This window comes from Myxocyprinus asiaticus, chromosome 35 (genome assembly GCF_019703515.2).
Source record: "Myxocyprinus asiaticus isolate MX2 ecotype Aquarium Trade chromosome 35, UBuf_Myxa_2, whole genome shotgun sequence".
Classification (NCBI taxonomy): Eukaryota; Metazoa; Chordata; class Actinopteri; order Cypriniformes; family Catostomidae; genus Myxocyprinus; species Myxocyprinus asiaticus.
Window position 1 is genome coordinate 15,940,438 of NC_059378.1, and position 21,677 is coordinate 15,962,114.

The 21,677-nt window shown below is 36.3% G+C and overlaps 1 protein-coding gene across 1 annotated transcript in view; it reads right to left on the reverse strand.

The window, feature by feature from the left end:
* LOC127425860 (inactive N-acetylated-alpha-linked acidic dipeptidase-like protein 2) overlaps positions 1–21,677 on the reverse strand; it is a 492,025-nt gene that overhangs the window by 90,540 nt on the left and 379,808 nt on the right. The window contains exon 11 of the mRNA XM_051672151.1: positions 12,794–12,889. Within this exon, the coding sequence (XP_051528111.1) occupies positions 12,794–12,889 (96 nt within the window). The remainder of the gene's footprint in view (positions 1–12,793; positions 12,890–21,677) is intronic.

Sequence of the window (21,677 nt, forward strand, 5' to 3'; positions counted from 1 at the left end):
TCAAGGATGAAATTCACCCTTTGTGTTTATAACTATCAAGGTTATTTTCATAAACTAAAACTGAAACGAAAATGAAAATTATTGATTAACAACATTTTCGTAAACTGAAATAAAATAAATATTTCAAAATAAATGAAAAACTAAAACTAAACTAAACTAACAGCAGTTATTAAAAAAACTAACTGAAATAAAATAAAATTTCTCAAAAATAAATGATCATTTTTGTAATCAATGAGCTCTCATCACATGGCGGGGAAATCTGATCTGTGTGTGTGTGTGTTTGAGAGATGTTCATCTTCAGAGCCAGAGCCATACACTGTTGGGCTGTTTAGGTGAACACCTACAGGTGACGTTGTGGCATGTAATACACGAGGTTAGCTGATACTGAAAGACTGATATATGAAGACGTCTTGGATATGAATTATGGCTGGTAGGAAGTCTTTATTTAAAAACAAGTATAAAAGCATTTTTTACGATCTTCTATAGATGAAGTTACTGTTTACAAACAAACGATCCACCCAGCCACTTCCGGGTCCTTTGGTTGCCCAGAAAAAAGCTGCTGTCTATGGGCACTTTGCTCAAATTGAGCTGAAACTGGGGTTGAAACAACTTGTTTTCCACAGATTATTGGAGATTAGTGCTTCTTCAAATTTCCACCTGATCGTCGCATCAGGAAAAACATAAATTATGATAATTTACGGGGTCACCGTCATTGTTATCGCATCTGCTCTATTAGACACAGTTGACCCGCAGCAGCTGTTGGTAGATATAAAAAAAATTATCGAAGAAATCATGCAAACTTCGATCGCAAACGGCTGTTTTTAATTTCTAAAGTGCTGTTGCTGTGATGGATATGAGGTCAAATATAATCTAACGATGATCTTATATGACCAAATGTAACAGGAGGAACGGGACCGTCTCCACCACCGCAGCGCATGGGCTACTGTTTGTGAAAGGATAAGTGAATAAAAATAATGTCATACTGTGAAAATTATGTCAATAATAAATATATAATTTATTTTGAATGCAGTAAATAATATTGTTCTATCGAAAATGGCTGTTATTAAGTTTTGATATGGAACAGGATCATATTGAAGTAAAATATTATTATTTATTGTATGTGGGTTAATAATTTAAGCAGTTAAGACATATATTGCATGTCTGATGATAGTTTTCATTTCTAAGTACACAAATTCTTAGGCATTAGAAGTGTGTTAAATGTGTGAGGATGTGTATTCATCAACCTGTTGCATGTCCAGCATAACAGGCTCATTGAACCAAGTTTTAACTTGTTTTTCCGATAATTCAGAAAAGAACCCACATAAATTCTTCACTGTAAACCATAGATATTCCTTTATAATAACTTTTATTAACATTAACAGACATTATTACATTCTATAAAGCTTAAAAGATTATTAAAACTTTATTAAAAAATGTCCACCATTAAAATCTGCAGCTCGAAAGAACCCAGAAGCCCGGTTTCCTGCGGTGTGACGTCAGAGTAATTTAATCAATAAATATTTTCAGATCCTACTGTGGTGAAGGCTGGCATATTGGGGTAACAGGTGCAATACTATGGCAAAGGTGCTAGCGTGTTAGCATTAGCCCATGTAAACATTACAAATTACACATAATCTAATGCAAATATCTTACTTTCAATCATCATCGAATTGTTATAACAGCTTCTTTTACTGATTTCAAGTGGATTCTATTCATAGAATGAAGCAGAAAGCATAATATGTCTAGAATTTGCAGTCCAGTCCAGTGTCCAGTGCCAGATCCAGAACTGTTAAAAAAATAAACCTATACAAATACCAGCGATCGCTTGGAAAATACTGAAAAACCATACATTTTTGTAGTCATCTATATATTCATGACATCTTTTATCAGACTAAACATAATTTTTTTGCTTTACACAGAGTCTGTTCATGTGGTCTCTGATGTGATACACATTTTTTCTTCATGTCCATATTTAGATCATTTCTGCACTGCAGCGGCTTGTGGCTTCTTGGTTGAATGGATAACATACTATATTTAACAGACGACCATAGATTTCAAGATTATACTAGACACGTATCATATCGTACGCAGTAAATGTAAACATATTTAAACAAAGTGACGGAGCGCCCGCCGTCGGTACAGTGACCGTCAACAGTTTAACAAGAATTCCTGTTTAACATGAATTTGAGTTCATTTGAAATTTTTATACATTTAACTTTTATACTTTTGATTTGCTTTTATTTGGTTCTTTGTGACTTTGTTGAATCTCAAACCATTATGTTTTTGTTATTATGCATAAGTATGCTGAGTAAGTAAACTGTTTCGTAAATTTGCCAAGCTTAAATTCAATTGTCTTGCTTTGGTCTACACTCTAGAAGTGTTCAGTTAACTCTCAAAACTATAATTAGTAAAACTAAAACTGAAACTAATATATATAAAAACGAATTAGAAATGTGTTTACAGAATAAAAACTAAACTAAAATGAACAAAATCATTAATGAAACTAAACTGAAATTTACAGCAAATTTGAAAATGATGTAAAATAAAAACTGATTTGAAAATTCTAAACTGTAATAACCTTGGTAACTATTCAGAACAACCCTGACAGATACATGTCATATAATAAATGACGGTAAAAAAAAATGTAATCTGTAAAAGTGGTCCATGAAAGCAGCTCTTTTTCTTATTAATAGTAGCGAAACACAATGAGATACTAACACTTTCTGCTCTTCGCCTGTCTAGAAAACAGCAGTAAAGAGACAGAGAGAAAGTGAATGATGCAAATCAAAGCAGTCTATGTTGACTAAGTCGTCACAGTGATGAGGTGTTTTTAAACAGCCCAAAGGGAATCACGATGAATTAATTGTTGTCATACAAGAGAAAAAAGTCTAAATAGCAACAAAAGAAAAATTCAATGCTCAGAAGTTGCTCTTTCAAAGCTTAGAATACATTAAAGAGTTCTTAGTTATGGCTAATTTAAAGAAATAGTTCACCCAAAAATATTGATTTTGTCAACATTTACTGAGTCAAATGATTTGCTGAATTCTGTCAAAAAAGTTTTCTGAATATCTAGAGTGCTATTTTTCATATTTGGAACTGAGGCTGTCAAGCTCTAAAAATGACAAAAAAAGGCACCATAAAGTATAATAAAAGTAGTCAATATGACCTGTGTGCTATATTCCAAGTCTTGTGAAGACATAAGGTAGTTTTGTGTGCAGAACAGAGAGAAATGCACGTCATTATTCACTAATAATCTTACCCGTCCTCCAAAACTCTTATAAAATTGTACTTTGACATATCAAGGCAGATTTGATGTCATTAATGTGTTGTATTCATTGTGACACAAGACAAGAGAATGCGTGAGATGAAGAATGAGATCTGAAAACTATGGTGGAGGGGAGAGTTTCAGTGAAAATCACTTCAGTCTGTTCCTATATACAAATATAGGGTACAAGTTATGCGGATTACTTTTTATGGTGATTTTTGTCATTCTTGGAGCTTGACAGTCTCCATTATGAAAAAGAGCACTCTGGACATTCTGCAAAATACCTTTGCTCTTCGTGTTTCAAAAATCATTTGGGTTTGGAATGACATGAGGGGGAGTTGATGATGACAGAATTCTCCTTTTTGAATGAACTCACCCTTTAGGTATCAACATTGTCTCAGAGATTTCTCATAGAAGGAGAAATAAAAATAGTCAGAAATTTAAAACAATTGTTGACATATAGTAAGAGTATAGAGATACAAAAAAAATAAAAATAAAAAAAAGAATGTGGATAGCCTATCTAAGATAATGTTATAGAACTGCAGACTTTGGAATCTTTGCAAATCTGAACAGTTTGTAATATTGTTGAGATCTCTTTTTTAACTCTAGATTAGACCCATGGGAGAGTACTGGAGTCTTTTTCTCAGGAGACCATTTGCTCTTTATTTAATCTCATTACAGTCAGGAAAGTAAATTGAGATACTGAAGAGATCTCATTTGTTATTTAATTTTTCTTATATATGGAATATAACAAAATCCCATGTTCAAAACACAGGACGATGAGAACAGATACTTTATGTGAACCTCAGTATGGCTAATTGAGGTGTTAAGCAGTGTTGGGAATCTTTCCATTCCTCCATCATCTCATCTCTTTATCTTCCCTCTAGTCTCTCACTCCCACTCTCCCATCCCAGCGGACAAAAGCCACATCTGTTACTCACACACATAGTGTGTGCAGCTATACAGGGACAGCACCATCGAGGCCTAAGGCAGAGGACTTGAGTTGGCAAGTTGTCTTTTATGATTAAATCACCTCGATGAGCTTTGTCATGTTCTGTGCTGTACAAGTAGGTCTATAAGATATCAAGATGGGTTTCCAAAAGTAATTTATCAAGTTATGTTCTTCTGTTCTAATGAAAAACTAGATGATGAGTAAATAGAAAGAGAAAAAACATAAAAAGAGAATGAGATGGACATCTCTTTTTGTATTCTACAGCATTGCTGTTTAAATTCCATTTCTTTCCCAATCTTTTTCTTTGCACATCCAGTGTTTTAAAATTCCAGCATCATCAATTGTTTGCCTTAATTGAATTTCATACGATATGTCAAAGCCAGTAATTTCTGGGAAATTAGTGCTATTTTATCATTTCAGACTTTATATTAGAAAAATGGAGTATTCTTAGGCAATTCTTCTGCAATTCTTTATCCTCTAAATGATGAATTCATAGCAATAGAACTGCACAGAGCAGATGGTCCATTTAAGCAATTAAAAGGCTAAAACATTAAGAACTGAAATGCGGGTGATTTCCAACAATGGACAGCTAATGCTCCCAAGCCATCGCATTAGCACTGATGGACTCAGAACAATGTGATCTGAACATCTTTCTGAAATGAAATATCCACTGTTTCTTCACACTCATTTATAACGGCCTAGAGTTCATTTGTCTGAGGGTGTCCAGACGGGGATCCCTGGATGCCCTTTAATCAGTCCAACAGATGAGCTGATTCAAGGGCAAAGAATGTATAATTGAGATGCTTCTCAGGCAGACGTTTCCCACAGAGTCTGTCAGCGATTCCTGGCCTTTCAGTGCCATGTAAGCAGAGCTGGCAGAATCTTCCGTTCACCCTTCTTCCCCTGCCTGGCTAGTGCCACTCAGACTGTCAGAATACAATGCAGAACCTTCACTTTCCTCCGCCGCCTCCGTTTTCATCTGACACATAACAATGGCTGTCCTGGGACATTCAATCATAAGCACCAGCTGCTCTCAACCTCACAGCTTCCTTGCATTGGCAGCTTCTGTTCTCTTATGCCTTCGCCTCCACCACTGTTTCTGGCTGGCTGATTCCCAGGGCAAGCGATGCATGGCAGGTTAATTTTGAAAGAATTTCTTGGTGGGATGACACCATCTCTCATGTAGATTCAAAGAGTTGATGGCTGGCAAAATCAGGGGAGCATTCTTTCAAAAAATGCAAGGGTTACCAAAAGTGGTGCTCCATCACTTGGACTCCATCACAACAAAAAGTTGAGAATTTTTGTTGCAATCTATTGACCAATGAAATGTCAGAGAGGCGGACCCATGTGTGGTTTTGAAAATCCAATTAATTGTATCCCGCTTGATTTCAAATTGACCTTGTTAACCCTAACCCTAAATTTTATATCTGGGTGGGATGACTCCACCTCTCTTATAGATTCAAAGAGTGGATGGCTGGCTAAATCAGCACCACAATTCTTTCGAAAAACGCAAGGGTTAGCAAAAGTGGTGCTCCATCACTGGGACTCCATTACAACCAAAAGTTGAGAATTTTGAAATGTTAGAGAGGCGGACCAGTTGTGGTTTCGGAAATCCAATTAGTTGTATCCCACTTGATTTCAAACTGATCTGCCTTTTTTTCTGCCTTCAAATGCATCTTACACATTCCTACAACCAAATGCTCAGAGCGTTCTATAATTTGTAAGTGCCGTAAAGCAGGGGCACACTTCTTTCAAACATATAGAATATATTTGAAATCTTTCCTTTTGTGAACGCTCCATTAGTTGTCGTACTCACAGGATGATTCTACAAAACTTAACTTGCAGGTGACACAATTGTTATCCAGGTGAGATGAATAGTAAACTATCAAAGAGTAAGCTGATTTCTATCATGCATCAAATCATATATAGGCCTATCAATCACAGTATGGTTCTTGCATTGTGGTCCTCTGAGAAACTATCTTAAATCCCTCTTTATCCCTCTACCTCAGTGAGTCTAATTTGACTGAATCATCCAATCATGACAGTCTCTTTCACTAAACACTGATTTAGCTTCTGATGGTGTCGTCTGTCACCGAGATCACAGTGAGAGAAATATACTCATCACCATAGATGTAAATTACATGAAGAAATGTGGAAACAAGGGACCTTGACAGACAAACCATAGAGCTACAACTCTGCTGGAAAGACCAGCTTGGACCAGCATGAAACTCCAAAGCTTTTTTATGCTTGTTAATGCTGATTTTGGTTCTGATCTAGCAGCTACTGTAGGTAGCTTCACTTTCTTGTGAAGCTGTTTAACCAAGTCTTCTTGGTTAATCTAATAGCACACCAGCATTTACAACACAACAATTGCTGGGTACCATGTTGGTGTTTTGTGCAGGGAATACTGAAAAAGTAGCTGAAATTCTGAAAGGAGGGCAAACTCTCCTGTTAAGGTAAAGAGTCACTTCAGATGTAAATTTTTAAAGCAGTACTCTAGGCAGGATGCAGAGTGGCTCTGAACTCTAGAGAGTTGGTATGCCGCATGTGGGCCCGATGAGGGTGATAGAATGTGTGTATCCCTGTGGCTCAAATGATCGATGCCAGGCTACCTTGCCAGGCTGAGTGGAACTGACTCAAACACACACCATACTAGTCTTCCTCTCTGTTCTCTCCGTCAACCCGCCCCAGCTTTGTTTGTAAAGGTGGGGTTGAAAAATGAGCAGAGAATGTGATAAGCCTCGGTGAAAGAACTCCCAAGGCTTCTAAGCTTGCTGAAAAAGTGAGCTCGACCCAGGCTTGAAGTCCTCTGAGACCTGGAGGCGTTGACAAGTGCGACACCTCCGATACAACAGCGCTGGCCTTAGAGAGGGACATGGGGATTTCAAGTGTGTTTGTACTGCAGTTGGAGACTATCAGACAGCACTGAGACCCAACTCTCACATGCCATCAATTTACGTCTATGTCCACAAATTTAAGCTGCCATCAGGGGGCTATTTGAGTTTAGTTTCCATATAAAATCTAGATCACCAAGCTAATGATGTCGATAGTCGTTGTTTCGCTAGAATGCCATACTGGGGCAGTGCTCTGCAGGTGACTACAGTTCACATGATATAAAAGAAAGTCTCAAGAGGCATTAACATACATTAATAATGGCTTTGCAGTCACAGAGTGCACATAGGCAGAAAATGGCAGCCCTTATAGCACTATTATGGGGCCAATGTGACTTAGAACTTGTGCTGTTTAGAAAGTTGGAAATATTTATACAAGCCGCCCTCTAGAGGACTCGGTGACTGTAGGCGTAAAGCTGAGTACTGTGTAGGGAGAACAAATCAAATGTTTACATTCTATAACATACATGACAAGATTTTGAAGCATTCATGATTCATAACTCTGTATGAAGACTTTCTGTATTTATCATAGAAATTGTATCAACAAATCTCTGCACCTGTTTGAGTTAAACTGACAAAATCACATCTATCACGTGGACTTGATCCATGCCTATTATTGATGGAGCACTATTTTAAAAACTATGAACTGTACTGAATGAAATACTGAATATAAGACTATCTGATGGATGTTTCCTCAGCGTAGCCCATTCTTTCTTCCCAAAGGCTCTGAGATCCAAATTTCTCTGACACCATAGTCACTAGTGTATGTTTGTGCGAGAGTGTGCGTATCTTTGTATGCATTCTGCAACCTGCAATCGTATCCTCTTTGGTCTATTTAGAACCATTTTTCTTAAGAGTGTATGGTATTTTGACACTTCCAATTCAGCACGCTGAATTCAAAACCCCACTAAAGATTTGTCTTGTCGGATTCTGCAGACTGTGGTCATATCTAATGTTCCTGCATTTAATGTTTTGAATTTGTAATTGGAAGAGATCAGACAATGAAGGGACAATTTGAGAGCCTTTCATCTATTGTAGCATCCGTTGTTGTCCCACGTGTCTTTGTGTCATTGCCAGTCTGTCTTCAAGTGCCTGAATAATTCATGGTGTAGAACAATATTTTCTTGACTGTGATGAGGAGCTCTTATTTCTTGCTGCCGTAAATGCTGCAAACATAACTAGTAGAGAGCGAAAAAAGATCCAGCTTGTTTTATCTTTATTTCATAACATTTCATAGGGAATGTTGTTGAATCTATGCATGCATGCTGTTCCTCTACAGACTGCTGAGGTGAGGAACAGGCTGTCAGAAGTCAAGTTTTAGGTAAGCTATCATTGTCTGTTCATTAAAAGTGACCTAGGAGAGCCTTAACCTACTCTAATCACAAACCTTTTTAAGGGTTCTTCGATATTTATATATAATACCTTTTAGGGGTTCCCAACATGGAATCATAACATTTGGCTTTTGGTTCAAAGGGTCTTCCTACAGCATGGTTATAATGAAACACACTGAGTGAGGTCTTTTGGATACAACAAATTACACAAAACTTCACTTCAGCCATCTCTGCACTCTCTGAGGGGTCTGGACACCATATGAAAGATTAGGCTGAGGATGGATGTGCTGATCCCTGTAAGTAAGAGAAACATGAAATAGACATGGTGTCAGTAAGCAGAGTAATTAAAAACAAAGAAATTGGTATCTTTCTAAATTACATCTTAAAACTTACATGAAGAAGAAGAGTGTTGTGTTTTATCTCTATGTAATTAATAAGTAATGCTGCACTCTAGAGCCACTACAAACAAAAAATAATCATTTTTTTGTATTATAAAAACCTTTATGCAAAACAAAATAATTTGCATTATGCATTATTGGGAAAATATATACCTTTTATGATATTGTTTATGTCATTGTTTTGAAGTCAGATGTTCCCTTTGACTTTCAGTTCTCATTGCTCTGATGATGCTGATGTCCAGAACTTCAGAAGTCCTCTCTTAGTTAGGTGAAGGCCTTTGCTAAAACTCACATTAAATTATTATGGCATCTTCAATTAAAAAATGCATAATTATTATTATTTTTGTAAATTACAATAAAACTAAAACACTAAATACTCACAAGTAGAGAAGTTGAAACATTTCCATCACTTCTCTTTGACATTAAACATTTTACGTGCTTAATTCAATGTTTGGCTGTGATGTGCTCCTGGAAACTTGTTTCATTTTTCCCATGTTTTTTAGGGTGGACAGGTTACTAAAGAGAATTTAGTGATTAAAGTTTGAAATTACTACCCTCCTGGCAGAAAGTATTGCAGGCCTGGACGAACTGTTTTGTTGACTTTTCTTCTTTGTGCTTGCTAAAATAAACGTGTAAGTCATAAATGACAAGGAATTACGTCAAAATAAATGAAAACAACATAAATTAATCAACAAATTAATTAATTTCTCTCACTTACCAGGGTAATGTCGCCCTCAAGATTTCAGCTCAACCGACTTTCCATGACAGTTGAAATTTGAAAAAGGATGCTCACGCATTTTGATCACTCACACGTTGCGCATCTGTGAACACGCAGCTTAAATTGCATCTTAGCGATATGTAGATATGACAAAAATTAACCAGCGCTACATGCTCAAGTTGTTTGCTGTTTATGATCAACAGAATTTTATGCATCTGTTGTTGAATTATGAGTCAAGAATAGACTGTACCGTAGACTGTATACTGATACTGAGATAAACCTGTCTTCTTAAAGAGAACTGTAATTTATCCTTTTCTAATTAAACCCAAAGCTGAAGAAGTAAATTGTAAAACTTTTATTTTTCTGCAGCATGAAATGTAAAGTAATGTAGTGTATTGTCCTACATACATACATACATACTCACATTAAGCAATTGTCAGCCTAAAGAACCCTTTTGTGCAAAAAAAGTTTCTTTTTTTTTTTTTTTTTTTGTACACTGGCGGCCAAAAATTGGGAATAATGTACAGATTTTGCTCTTATGGAAAGAAATTAGTACTTTTATTCACCAAAGTGGCATTCAACTGATCTCAATGTAAAGTCAGGACTTTAATAATGTGAAAAATTACTATTACAATAAAAAATAAATTTAAAAAAATCAGAATTTCTTAAACTACTTCAAAGAGTTCTCATCAAAAAATCCTCCACATGCAGCATTGACAGCTTTGCAGATCCTTGGCAATCTAGCTGTCAGTTTGTCCAGATACTCAGGTGGCATTTCACCCCACGCTTCCTGTAGCACTTGCCATAGATGTGGCTGTCTTATCGGGCACTTCTCATGCACCTTAAAGTCTAGCTGATCCTACAAAAGCTCAATGGGGTTAAGATCCATATCACTCTTTAACAATTATCTGTTGTCCAATGTCTGTGTTTCTTTGCTCACTCTAACCTTTTCTTTTTGTTTTTCTGTTTCAAAAGTGGCTTTTTCTTTGCAGTTCTTTCCATAAGGCCTGCACCCTGAGTCTTCTCTTTACTGTTGTACATGAAACTGGTGTTGAGCATGTAGAATTCAATGATGCTGTCAGCTGAGGACATATGAGGCATCTATTTCTCAAACTAGAGACTCTGATGTACTTATCCTCTTGTTTAGTTGTAGATCTGGCCTTCCACATCTCTTTCTGTCCTTGTTAGAGCCAGTTGTTCTTTGTCTTTGAAGACTGTAGTGTACACCTTTGTATGCAATTTCAAGCATTGTATAGCCTTCATTCCTCAAAACAATGATTGACTGTTGAGTTTCTAGAGAAAGCTGCTTCTTTTTTGCCATTTTTGACCTAATATTGACCTTAAGACATGCCAATCTATTGCATACTGTGGCAACTCAAAAACAAACACAAAGACAATGTTAAGCTTCATTTAACTAACCGTATAGCTTTCAGCTGTGTTTGATATAATGGCAAGTTATTTTCTAGTACAAAATTAACAATTTAGTATGATTACTCAAGGAAAAGGTGTTGGAGTGATGGCTGCTGGAAATGGGGCCTGTCTAGATTTGATCAAAAATGATTTTTTTCAAATAGCAATGGTGCTGTTTCTTTTTTTTTTTTTTTTACATCAATAATGTCCTGACTATACTTTGTGATCAGTTGAATGCCACTTTGGTGAATTAAAGTACTAATTTCCTTCTGAAACAGCAAAATCTGTACAAACTTTTGGCCACAAGTGTATATCAGGGCTCCAGATTAAAATTTTATGCTTTGGAGCATTGGCTCCATAACTGAAACATTAAGGAGCCAAATAGCTGTTTTTAGTTGCCACATCGTATAATTGCTCGATTTAGATTGTTGTTCAGAAATAAGATAGAAAGCAGAAGAAAAGGAAGACAGCTGATAAACCATTAATCTGAGGTTTAATAAATGGTACATATAGTTGAGAAGATACATAATGAAGTCTCCACACGCGCTATATCTCTGTGATAACGCGCTCAACAAGCCACGTGATAAGATGCGCAGACTGACTGTCTCAGACGCGGAGGCAACTGAGATTCATCCTCCGCCACCCGGATTGAGGCGAGTCACTATGCCACAACAAGGATTTAGAGCACATTGGGAATTGGGGAAAAAAGGGGAGACAAAAAAAAAAAAAAAAAAAAAAGATTATATCTGACGAATGGACACACACAAGCCCACTGTCGCCAATGGCGACTAGATTTTAAATTATTGTCGCAATCAATTATTTTAGTCGCAGTCTGGAGCCCTGTATATCTGATATTGACTACACAGTCTAAACAAATGAATCTGACTGATAACCTGCAAATTGACTATGCAAAAGTCAGTCCTAAAGGATGGATTTGGAAAACAAATTGGATTTGCATGAGTGAGACATGTCATCAGTATTATAAAGCTGACCAAAAATAAATTATGCCCAAATAACTCAAACACACATAAATAATGACAGACAAAAAGGTTTCTAGCCCCCAAACCAGTTGTAAGTTGATATTGGCAAATCTGAGCACAGGATGAGATATTTTTGTGATCCCTATTGAAACTTTATCTATTCCATTAGAGATTTTTTTTTGTTTTTTGTTTTTTATCTGGAGAGAGAATGACTCAGTTTTTAAATGTTCAAAATTAAATATTATTTAGGTGAAGTTGTATGCATTCTGCAACCTGGGATCTTATGCTCTCTGTCTCATTTTGCTATTAAAGGAAGTTTCCCAACCTCTCTGCCTATTAGCAATATGTTGGTGCAGCTATCATTATGAGGACTCTCCATAGACATAATGATTTTTATACTGTATGAACTATAGATTCTATCCCCTAACCCTAACCCTACCCCTAAACCTAACCCTCACAAAAAATGTTCTGCATTTTCACATTTTCAATAAAACATTGTTTAGTATGTTTTTGTAAGTGATTTGAATTATGGGGACACTAGAAATGTCCTCATAAACCACATTTATAGCATAATACCCTTGTAATTACCAGTTTGTAAACTAAAAAAAAGTCCTTGTAAACCACATAACTCCACCCCCCCCACCCCCCCAACACACACACACACACACACACACACAACATTTTGAGAACACAAATACATATCAGGCTTAAACAAATCTCCTAATGACAATTATAGCCATAAAAGATTGCACCACCTGACAAACCAGCCAGCCAACAACAAAAAACAAACAAACAAAACAAATAACCACTGTTGGACTTTTGTTGAGAAAAGAAGAGGATACTCTTACCTTGGCAATATTCTCATGGAGTTTGAAGGCTGGATCCAAGGTGTCTCTTAATGAAGACTCAGGAGGGAAAAATGCCTCTGAGAGGAAATACACTCTCTAGGTATAAAAAAGAGATAAAAAACATGAACAATCAAAAATGTAAACACTGCTAGCTAGATTTCAACAGCACCCGGTTTTTTCATATGTTAGTTGAGTGACTTTTCGCTAATGTTAATGTTCGAGAGGTGGGTAAGGAAATTAAGCATGGTGAAAAAAAAAAAAAGTTTGAGTTGCTCAGTAGCTCTCTGAGATAATCCAATCTACTTTTTATGCAAAGCCAATCCCGTTCAAACATATATTTATGTTAGCTGATTCCAGCGTCACTGTGTTCTCATTACTGGTTTCATTTTTTTCTAAAAACTGTATTTAATCTGTATGCCTCTAACTTTTATGATTTTAATTTGTTTTGTTTTTTAGAAGTATTTTAATTTCTTACCCTCCACATGAAAAATTATTACTAATTGTCTAATTGTAATCTAATTGTAGGCAGCAACTATAATTATGTGTTGGATTCAATTTTAGACAAATTTCCAGTCCAATTACAATCTTCTCTTAATTCCATTATCAAATACAGTACCTTAATAAATTGTTGGATATTATAAACATCTGAAGGTTACAGTATCCTTCTGACAAGGAGTATTCTTTCTTTTTTTGAGTTTAATGATGTGGGTGATGTGCTGTGGGAATCTGACAAAGCAAAAAAATGTATTGCTCATTCATAACAGAATACACAATGCACTGTAGCTCTCAACTGTGTCAACATAAAATTAGATATTTCTCCTAAAATCCTCAGGAGAAATAAAAATAGACAAAAATAAGACAATTGCTGACATAAAGTAAAGTTAAAGCACCATAAAAAAAATAAAATAAAATAAAATAAAATAAAATGTGAATAGCATAGATAGATCTTGGGAAAATTTGATGAGACAAATTTGAGATATTTTTTTATTTTTCATTGCAGACTTTGGCATCTTGGCATATCTGAGCACAGGATGAGATATTTTTGATGTCTCTTCTGAAATTTTAGATGAGATACATGTGAGATTATGGTGTCTTTTCCCTCAGAAGTTAAATAATGAAATTATAAAAAGAAATAGTGACAAAAATGTTTTTTAAAGATAGACACCTGCCTCACCTAACTAGAGAAAACATACAAGGATACAGTGGAATCTTAAGTGAAATAATAGCACTCAAATATAAAATATCAAAATACTTTTTTAATCAGATGAGCAACATGTTGTTTAAAATTAAGCAAAACCAACACACTCTCATGGAGTTTATCATGTTTACACACTCTACTGATCGGTTAGGTTTAGATATGGTGTTTGGGTAAGGGCATAATATTAATATGCATGTCCTTAATGCCTAGTACGTGGAACTCGCACTTACTTCCGCATTATACATCCGGGAATTTGCACGTGATGAAATCGTACAAATTCATGTAAACAAAATCATACGAAATCACATGAAATAGCCAACTAATAAATTATATAAAACATTTTGTGAGATTGGGTTGAGCATAACACTTTCGGCAAACAGTTTCTGACTTCCTCCAATCCCTCATGCAGAGAGGCACAATAAAGACTGATTCAAATCAAAGATTAGAGCCAATAGATCAAGTGCCTTCACCCACAGCTTTTTATCTAGCTTGAGAGCATACTTTGATGTTTTGAAGCACGGTAGCCACACCATGGGTTAATACGGTGATTGTGTAATGACTTGTCTTCGATGAGCTTGTTCAGATAATCTCTCACAAACAGAACATTTTAATTTGCATTTTACCACTCTTCTCCAACCTGACCAGCAGAGGTCATTTTCCGCACAAAGTGGTGTTTGGGTGTTCGGTTGCAAGAGGAGGAGCTCGACTCTTCATGGGGCTGTTTGAATGAAACCTTGTAATGCTCTCCAAAGATCTGATGGAAGATCAGTGCTCATTAAATAGATAAACAAGGCTCTCAGAAAAATAACCTAACTGCCAGAACTTGAGTACATGTTAGTGATGCTGTGCTTGCATTACTCAGAAATTATTTCTATCAGGAAGACTCGCCGACTTGAGTGAAATTTAAGATTACTTTTATTTGATGAATATAAAACAGAAATGTAATGTCTCTCTTTGGCGTAAGCCCTGTCTGGCGGTCCGAAGAAATTGTACTCGGAACCATCATATCCTGCCGGAGATAGGAGGCAGAGACGAAGATCCTACCCCCGTGCAGGACGGGACTCAACTAGTGGTGGTGGAGTGGTAGAGGTTGCCTTGTTAGCACACTGAAACAGCAATGTGATAGATTGTGAGCAGACTTATAAAGCAATGGCTTACATGTGATTGGCTAAGAGTTACCTAGCTAATGGTGCGATGAAGTACAGCTGCTAGTCTTCCCACTAGTACTACGCTGCACTTACATTTCTTGGGCAGGTGAATTGGCTTCTCCGGACTGAGCAAGAAGGAAAACACAAAGCTCACCTCAGAAAGAGGCTTCGGGATTATATGTGATTTGACAGTCAAATCCTAACTGGCTGAAGCCATGCCACAACAGTTCCTATTTATTCTACGCATCCAAAACTGCCTCTTTATGACTGGAGTGGCCAGTCCACAGGCAATTCTGCAACAAGCAGTTAAAATTCAACAACCGTGTATTACTGTTTAGAGACCCAATAAAACGTAATTTGCAATACAAAATGCTTCTCTCACAAATAAGATAATAAAAATTCCTGGATATCTTTATTATGTCATTAAACCTAAGCATCAATAAACATGTAAACAGGACCTATTTTAACCTCTTGTAAAATATTCACGCTTTACAAATATTTAGACGAGCTTTGTGTTGGCAGTATTACAGATTCTCAAGTTTGATCTTGTTAGATCTTATTGCGTTTTGAAAGAATTAATTTGTGCAATTTGAGAAATAATGCAACTTGAATAGTCATTTATTTACTTATTTCCATCCATCCATCCACTTTTTTGCAACTTTTTTAACTAAGATATTTTACAAGCTTGCAAGTCCACATCTCGATAACAAAAACTACCTCAATTTCAAGACATTTAAGCTTGAATGTTTGTGGGGATGTTACAAGCAACCTACCAGAACTTATGGCAAGAGGAGCTATTTAGTGCTCATGGGTCCAGTTTTGCTTACATTGTGGGTAACAAATGTCACGACAGTAATAGTAAAACATGAAATTGCCTACGTTGTGGGGACCAAACAATGGTGTGGGCAGGGTTGGGGAGCAATGGAATACATGTAATGGATTACATATTTAAAATACAAAATATTAGTAATTGTATTCCACTAGAGTTACACTTTAAATTGTTGGTAACCAGAAAACAGTTACATTCAAAAAGTATTTTGATTACTGAAGATATATATATATATTTTTTTTTATTATTGTCATTTGTTCCATTTAATATTTAGCCTATTCAGTTGTAAAACATTTATCCATATACAGGTGCATCTCAATAAATTAGAATGTCATGGAAAAGTTCATTTATTTCAGTAATTCAACTCAGATTGTGAAACTCGTGTATTAAATAAATTCAATGCACACAGACTGAAGTAGTTTAAGTCTTTGGTTCTTTTAATTGTGATGATTTTGGCTCACATTTAACAAAAACCCACCAATTCACTATCTCAAAAAATTAGAATACATCATAAGACCAATAAAAAAAAAAAAACATTTTTAGTGAATTGTTGGCCTTCTGGAAAGTATGTTCATTTACTGTATATGTACTCAATACTTGGTAGGGGCTTCTTTTGTTTTAATTACTGCCTCAAGTCGGCGTGGCATGGAGGTGATCAGTTTGTGGCACTGCTGAGGTGGTATGGAAGCCCAGGTTTCTTTGACAGTGGCCTTCAGCTCATCTGCATTTTTTGGTCTCTTGTTTCTCATTTTCCTCTTGACAATACCCCATAGATTCTCTATGGGGTTCAGGTCTGGTGAGTTTGCTGGCCAGTCAAGCACACCAACACCATGGTCATTTAACCAACTTTTGGTGCTTTTGGCAGTGTGGGCAGGTGCCAAATCCTGCTGGAAAATGAAATCAGCATCTTTAAAAAGCTGGTCAGCAGAAGGAAGCATGAAGTGCTCCAAAATTTCTTGGTAAACGGGTGCAGTGATTTTGGTTTTCAAAAAACACAATGGACCAACACCAGCAGATGACATTGCACCCCAAATCATCACAGACTGTGGAAACTTAACACTGGACTTCAAGCAACTTGGGCTATGAGCTTCTCCACCCTTCCTCCAGACTCTAGGACCTTGGTTTCCAAATGAAATACAAAACTTGTTCTCATCTGAAAAGAGGACTTTGGACCACTGGGCAACAGTCCAGTTCTTCTCCTTAGCCCAGGTAAGACGCCTCTGTTGTCTGTGGTTCAGGAGTGGCTTAACAAGAGGAATACGACAACTGTAGCCAAATTCCTTGACACGTCTGTGTGTGGTGGCTCTTGATGCCTTGACCCCAGCCTCAGTCCATTCCTTGTGAAGTTCACCCAAATTCTTGAATCGATTTTGCTTGACAATCCTCATAAGGCTGCGGTTCTCTCGGTTGGTTGTGCATCTTTTTCTTCCACACTTTTTCCTTCCACTCAACTTTCTGTTAACATGCTTGGATACAGCACTCTGTGAACAGCCAGCTTCTTTGGCAATGAATGTTTGTGGCTTCACCTCCTTGTGAAGGGTGTCAATGATTGTCTTCTGAACATCTGTCAGATCAGCAGTCTTCCCCATGATTGTGTAGCCTAGTGAACCAAACTGAGAGACCATTTTGAAGGCTCAGGAAACCTTTGCAGGTGTTTTGAGTTGATTGGCTGATTGGCATGTCACCATATTCTAATTTTTTGAGATAGTGAATTGGTGGGTTTTGTTAAATGTGAGCCCAAATCATCACAATTAAAAGAACCAAAGACTTAAACTACTTCAGTCTGTGTGCACTGAATTTATTTAATACACGAGTTTCACAATTTGAGTTGAATTACTGAAATAAATGAACTTTTCCACGACATTCTAATTTATTGAGATGCACCTGTAAATGATGCGATCCAAAGAGCGTTTGAACAGCGGTGAAACACTTTCTTAAGATGTTTTACATTCATATGAGCAGACAGAGAGGTAAGTTTTAAATAAGTTTGGAGCAGCTGAAATAGAAATAAAACTTGTGTAAATTGCCATGTGAACATTTAGCTTTATGCTAAGCTAAAATGCTATTTCTAGTAATTTTACATGCTTCTGTTACCAGGCACGATCATATTTTATTTTAATCAAGAAAATCCATGTTAGATAATAAATATTTTTCTCTAGTAAGACTTTTGATATTAGGGTAAAACTTTTTTTTTATGTAAAACAATCTAAAAATCCTTAAAACAAGATCAGTTTGCTTTATCTTTTTGAAGAACCAACTACCAAATATTTAGGCTTTTTTTAGAGAATGTATTTTTAACATGTGCATTTTATCTTACTGTACTAGCAAATTTTTTAGTCAAAACAAGTGAAAAAATCTACAGGTGCTGAAGAAGTAATCAAAATTATTTAGATTAATACTGTAGTGGAATACATTTTAAAAATTCCAACCCTGGGTGTGGGTTATGTTTGGAAGTAGGGGCAGAATTAGAATTAGCTCAGTATAAAAACAACGGAAGTCAATGGAAAGTCCCCATCATGACTGAGACAAAAGAAAAAAAAAATGTGTGTGTGTGAAAGAGAAAGAGGACCAGTTGGAAATGCTGGCAAAAAGTGGGAGCAGAGAGAAATAATCACAGTCTCACTGTCATGGCGAGCGGGACACACTGTTTATGTAAGCTGGAAAATAAGGCTTTGAATGCAGTAATCAGCATGTGGCTGGATATCTGCCTGCTCATAAAAATCCGCCTCTGATGTAAGGGACACTCTCACCGACAGCGTTCAGAGCAGAACTAATGGTCTGTTGTTGGCAGGCAGCAATATGAATATTCACTGACAATGAGAGAGTGATAATAAGACACAGTAAAATGCAGTGATAGGTAGAGGCTTAGAGAGGAGGATCTCAGCTGTGTTTTTATGCATCTATCAATGGTTTAATCAGCCATATACCTCTGAGGAAAAGAGTGAGCAAGCTCAGGTGATATACGGATTTTATTGCAGCAGCACACACTACACAATCCAGCTTCCCCTCTGAAACTCTGCAATCATATTCGCATCCATGCTAGGGTGGCAAATTTTACAGCTTTTCTTCAATCAAAGCTTTATTTATACAAATTTTTCTTTTTGATGACCAACCGTTCTAATGCAAACATCAACATCGAAGAAAAATTCCTTACTGCAGGAGGAAACATGAAAACATCAAACAGACACCGAAGTACAGTATGTGCATGTAGCCTACTGTTTAAATATAATTTAAATAAATACACATAAGAAATGTGAGAATTGGTATGTTTCTCTTTATATATTTTCAGTTCAGTTTAATTTGTATACATTCATGCTGTTAATAATAACTTGTAGAAGATACAAATTCAAGTTCATTTAAACTTCATGTTGCATCTCCTCTTTGACTTCAAACTCATCAGACATGTTTTGTAAGTTCTAATCTCTGGTTTATGTGCAGCTATGTTGTGTTTTCTGTTGTAAATATATCTGTGATTGTCCAGTTGTAGCAAACAAGTGAGTTTTTGCTTGAATGCCCCATCTCACAAGTGGAGGCAGCGTTACTGCTGCTCTCATGCACTCTCATTAACGTGCACAGGAGCGCAACGGGTTGTCAAGATTTTCATAAAATTATCAATTTGATTTTGGTTTGTTTCTCACCAAAACTTATCGTATGCCTTCAGAACAAGGCATGAGTCACATTGAATTATTTATTAGACTTCTAAATTATAGTTTTGCATACTTTTGAAGCCTGAAGAAGTGGTCACCATCCACTGCCACTGTATGACATCACTGAGCAGAATTTTTAAAACAATTTCTCACTTTGTGTACCGAAAAAGTTAAAAAGTCATATTGGTTTAGAACAACACAAAGGTGGGTAAATAATTAATGATTTTTCATTGTTGGGTGAACTATCCCTTTAATAGCATACCTCTACACTTGTGATGGTGAGATTTCATGTTTAATGTTCATCTATAGAGAAACCCTCCATGAATACATTGACCACCCACTTCTACTAAGCTGTGTTTTTAATTCTGTGTTGCAGACAGGACATGAAATGCAACGCGGCAGTGCACCCTCTAGCGGTGGATGACTGTATAGACAGTATTTTCTCTATCTGCTGGCAATGATAACTGAATGTATTTGTGCTGAAATTGATTAATCGACAATTGATAAGCTTAATCGATAAAATTAGTAACGACAAATAATCGATTATTCAGTAACATCCCTAATCCATACAGAATCAAATATGGCATGATGACGTGCTGCGGCAGGTTTGATGTTATTGAAAGCAGATATTATTGTTTCTTCTGTCATAACTGAACGAGATTGATTCTACAAAATTTCTCCTTTTGTGTTCCACAGGGAAAAAAATAAGAGCATACAGTATTGGAACTACATGGTGATAACCAAATAATGACAGAATGTTTCATTTTGGGGTGAACTATTCCTTTAACAGCACAGCTGCATTACCTCAAATAAAAAAACCCAAACAAATATGTCTATTTACTCTCACGAAATACAGCTTTACTTTTTACAAGTTCCCCAGTTTACTCAGACAGAAATATTTTCAGTTTCAAACACACTAGAATAGACAAAATAAAAAGAGAAATGAACCAAAACAACGTGTAAATGAAAGGACAAATCTGTTGTGAGCAAAACAACTACAACCTAGACCAAAGCAAGTCAATCAAACCATTACAAGCAAACAGAGCCTTTTGCAGCAGCCAAACACATCTGATTGCGTGTGCTTTTTACAGCTATAAAGATAAATGAATGATCTGGAAATGCCGTAAGGTACACAGAAGACTAAATGATGAAAATCCCCTATCTGATGTGGAAAAGAATAAGATCAAACCCACACACTCGTTTTGTTTGTTGCACTAAGATTAGGCTACGAGTTTAGTATATTGAAACTAACAGCAGGCTAAATCTATCTAAAATATTTTATTTGCAATTATTAAATTAGTTAAATATCACTTGTAAAATTATTCTCATAAGAACAAAGCTCAGAAAACCACTTAATAGCTTAATTAATAGCCAATTTTATCAGCTGATTCATAATAATTTTCAGCTAAGTTTAACTTTCCAATACTGGTGTTTGGTCTTTTCATCTAAACACTGCTGAAATTATATAAGCCTCTCATAAATACTAATTAATTAAAAGCTTGTTAGCTCAATCACACACCCAGGAGTCGTGAAAGATTCTGAAATAAATCAGCCCTGCCATTGGCTCCCCTTGATAATGCTCCTCTCTGTTTATGGAACAGTTTCCAACAGGTGATAAGGCAAAGGAATTGAAATAAGTATCTGATCAGACCACAGGAAGCCATCAAAGATGACTATTGCCTGTTTATTGACTGATCAATAGAACCAACAGTGCAGTGTGCATTTTGAAGGATTAACAGATCTTACAGGGTTTAATTATCGAATAAGCACAGTGGGTGGGATTACTGATAAAATGGTGTTATTTTTGTCATTGCACTACACACACTACTTTATAACATCAAGCTGCAACTTTGCATAACCTTGCTGGAATGTGCTGCTTGGTCAGACTTGTCTGAATAGCTGGTTTAAGAGGGGTTTGAGCACTTGTTAAACCGACCAGCTTAACACCAGTTAGACTATCTTAAACCAGCTAAGACCAGCTATTATAGTTTGATTGAAGCTGTTTATTTCAGCATGCATATGAGGTGATAGAGAGTGGTGTTAAACAGGCACCATAGCAAGA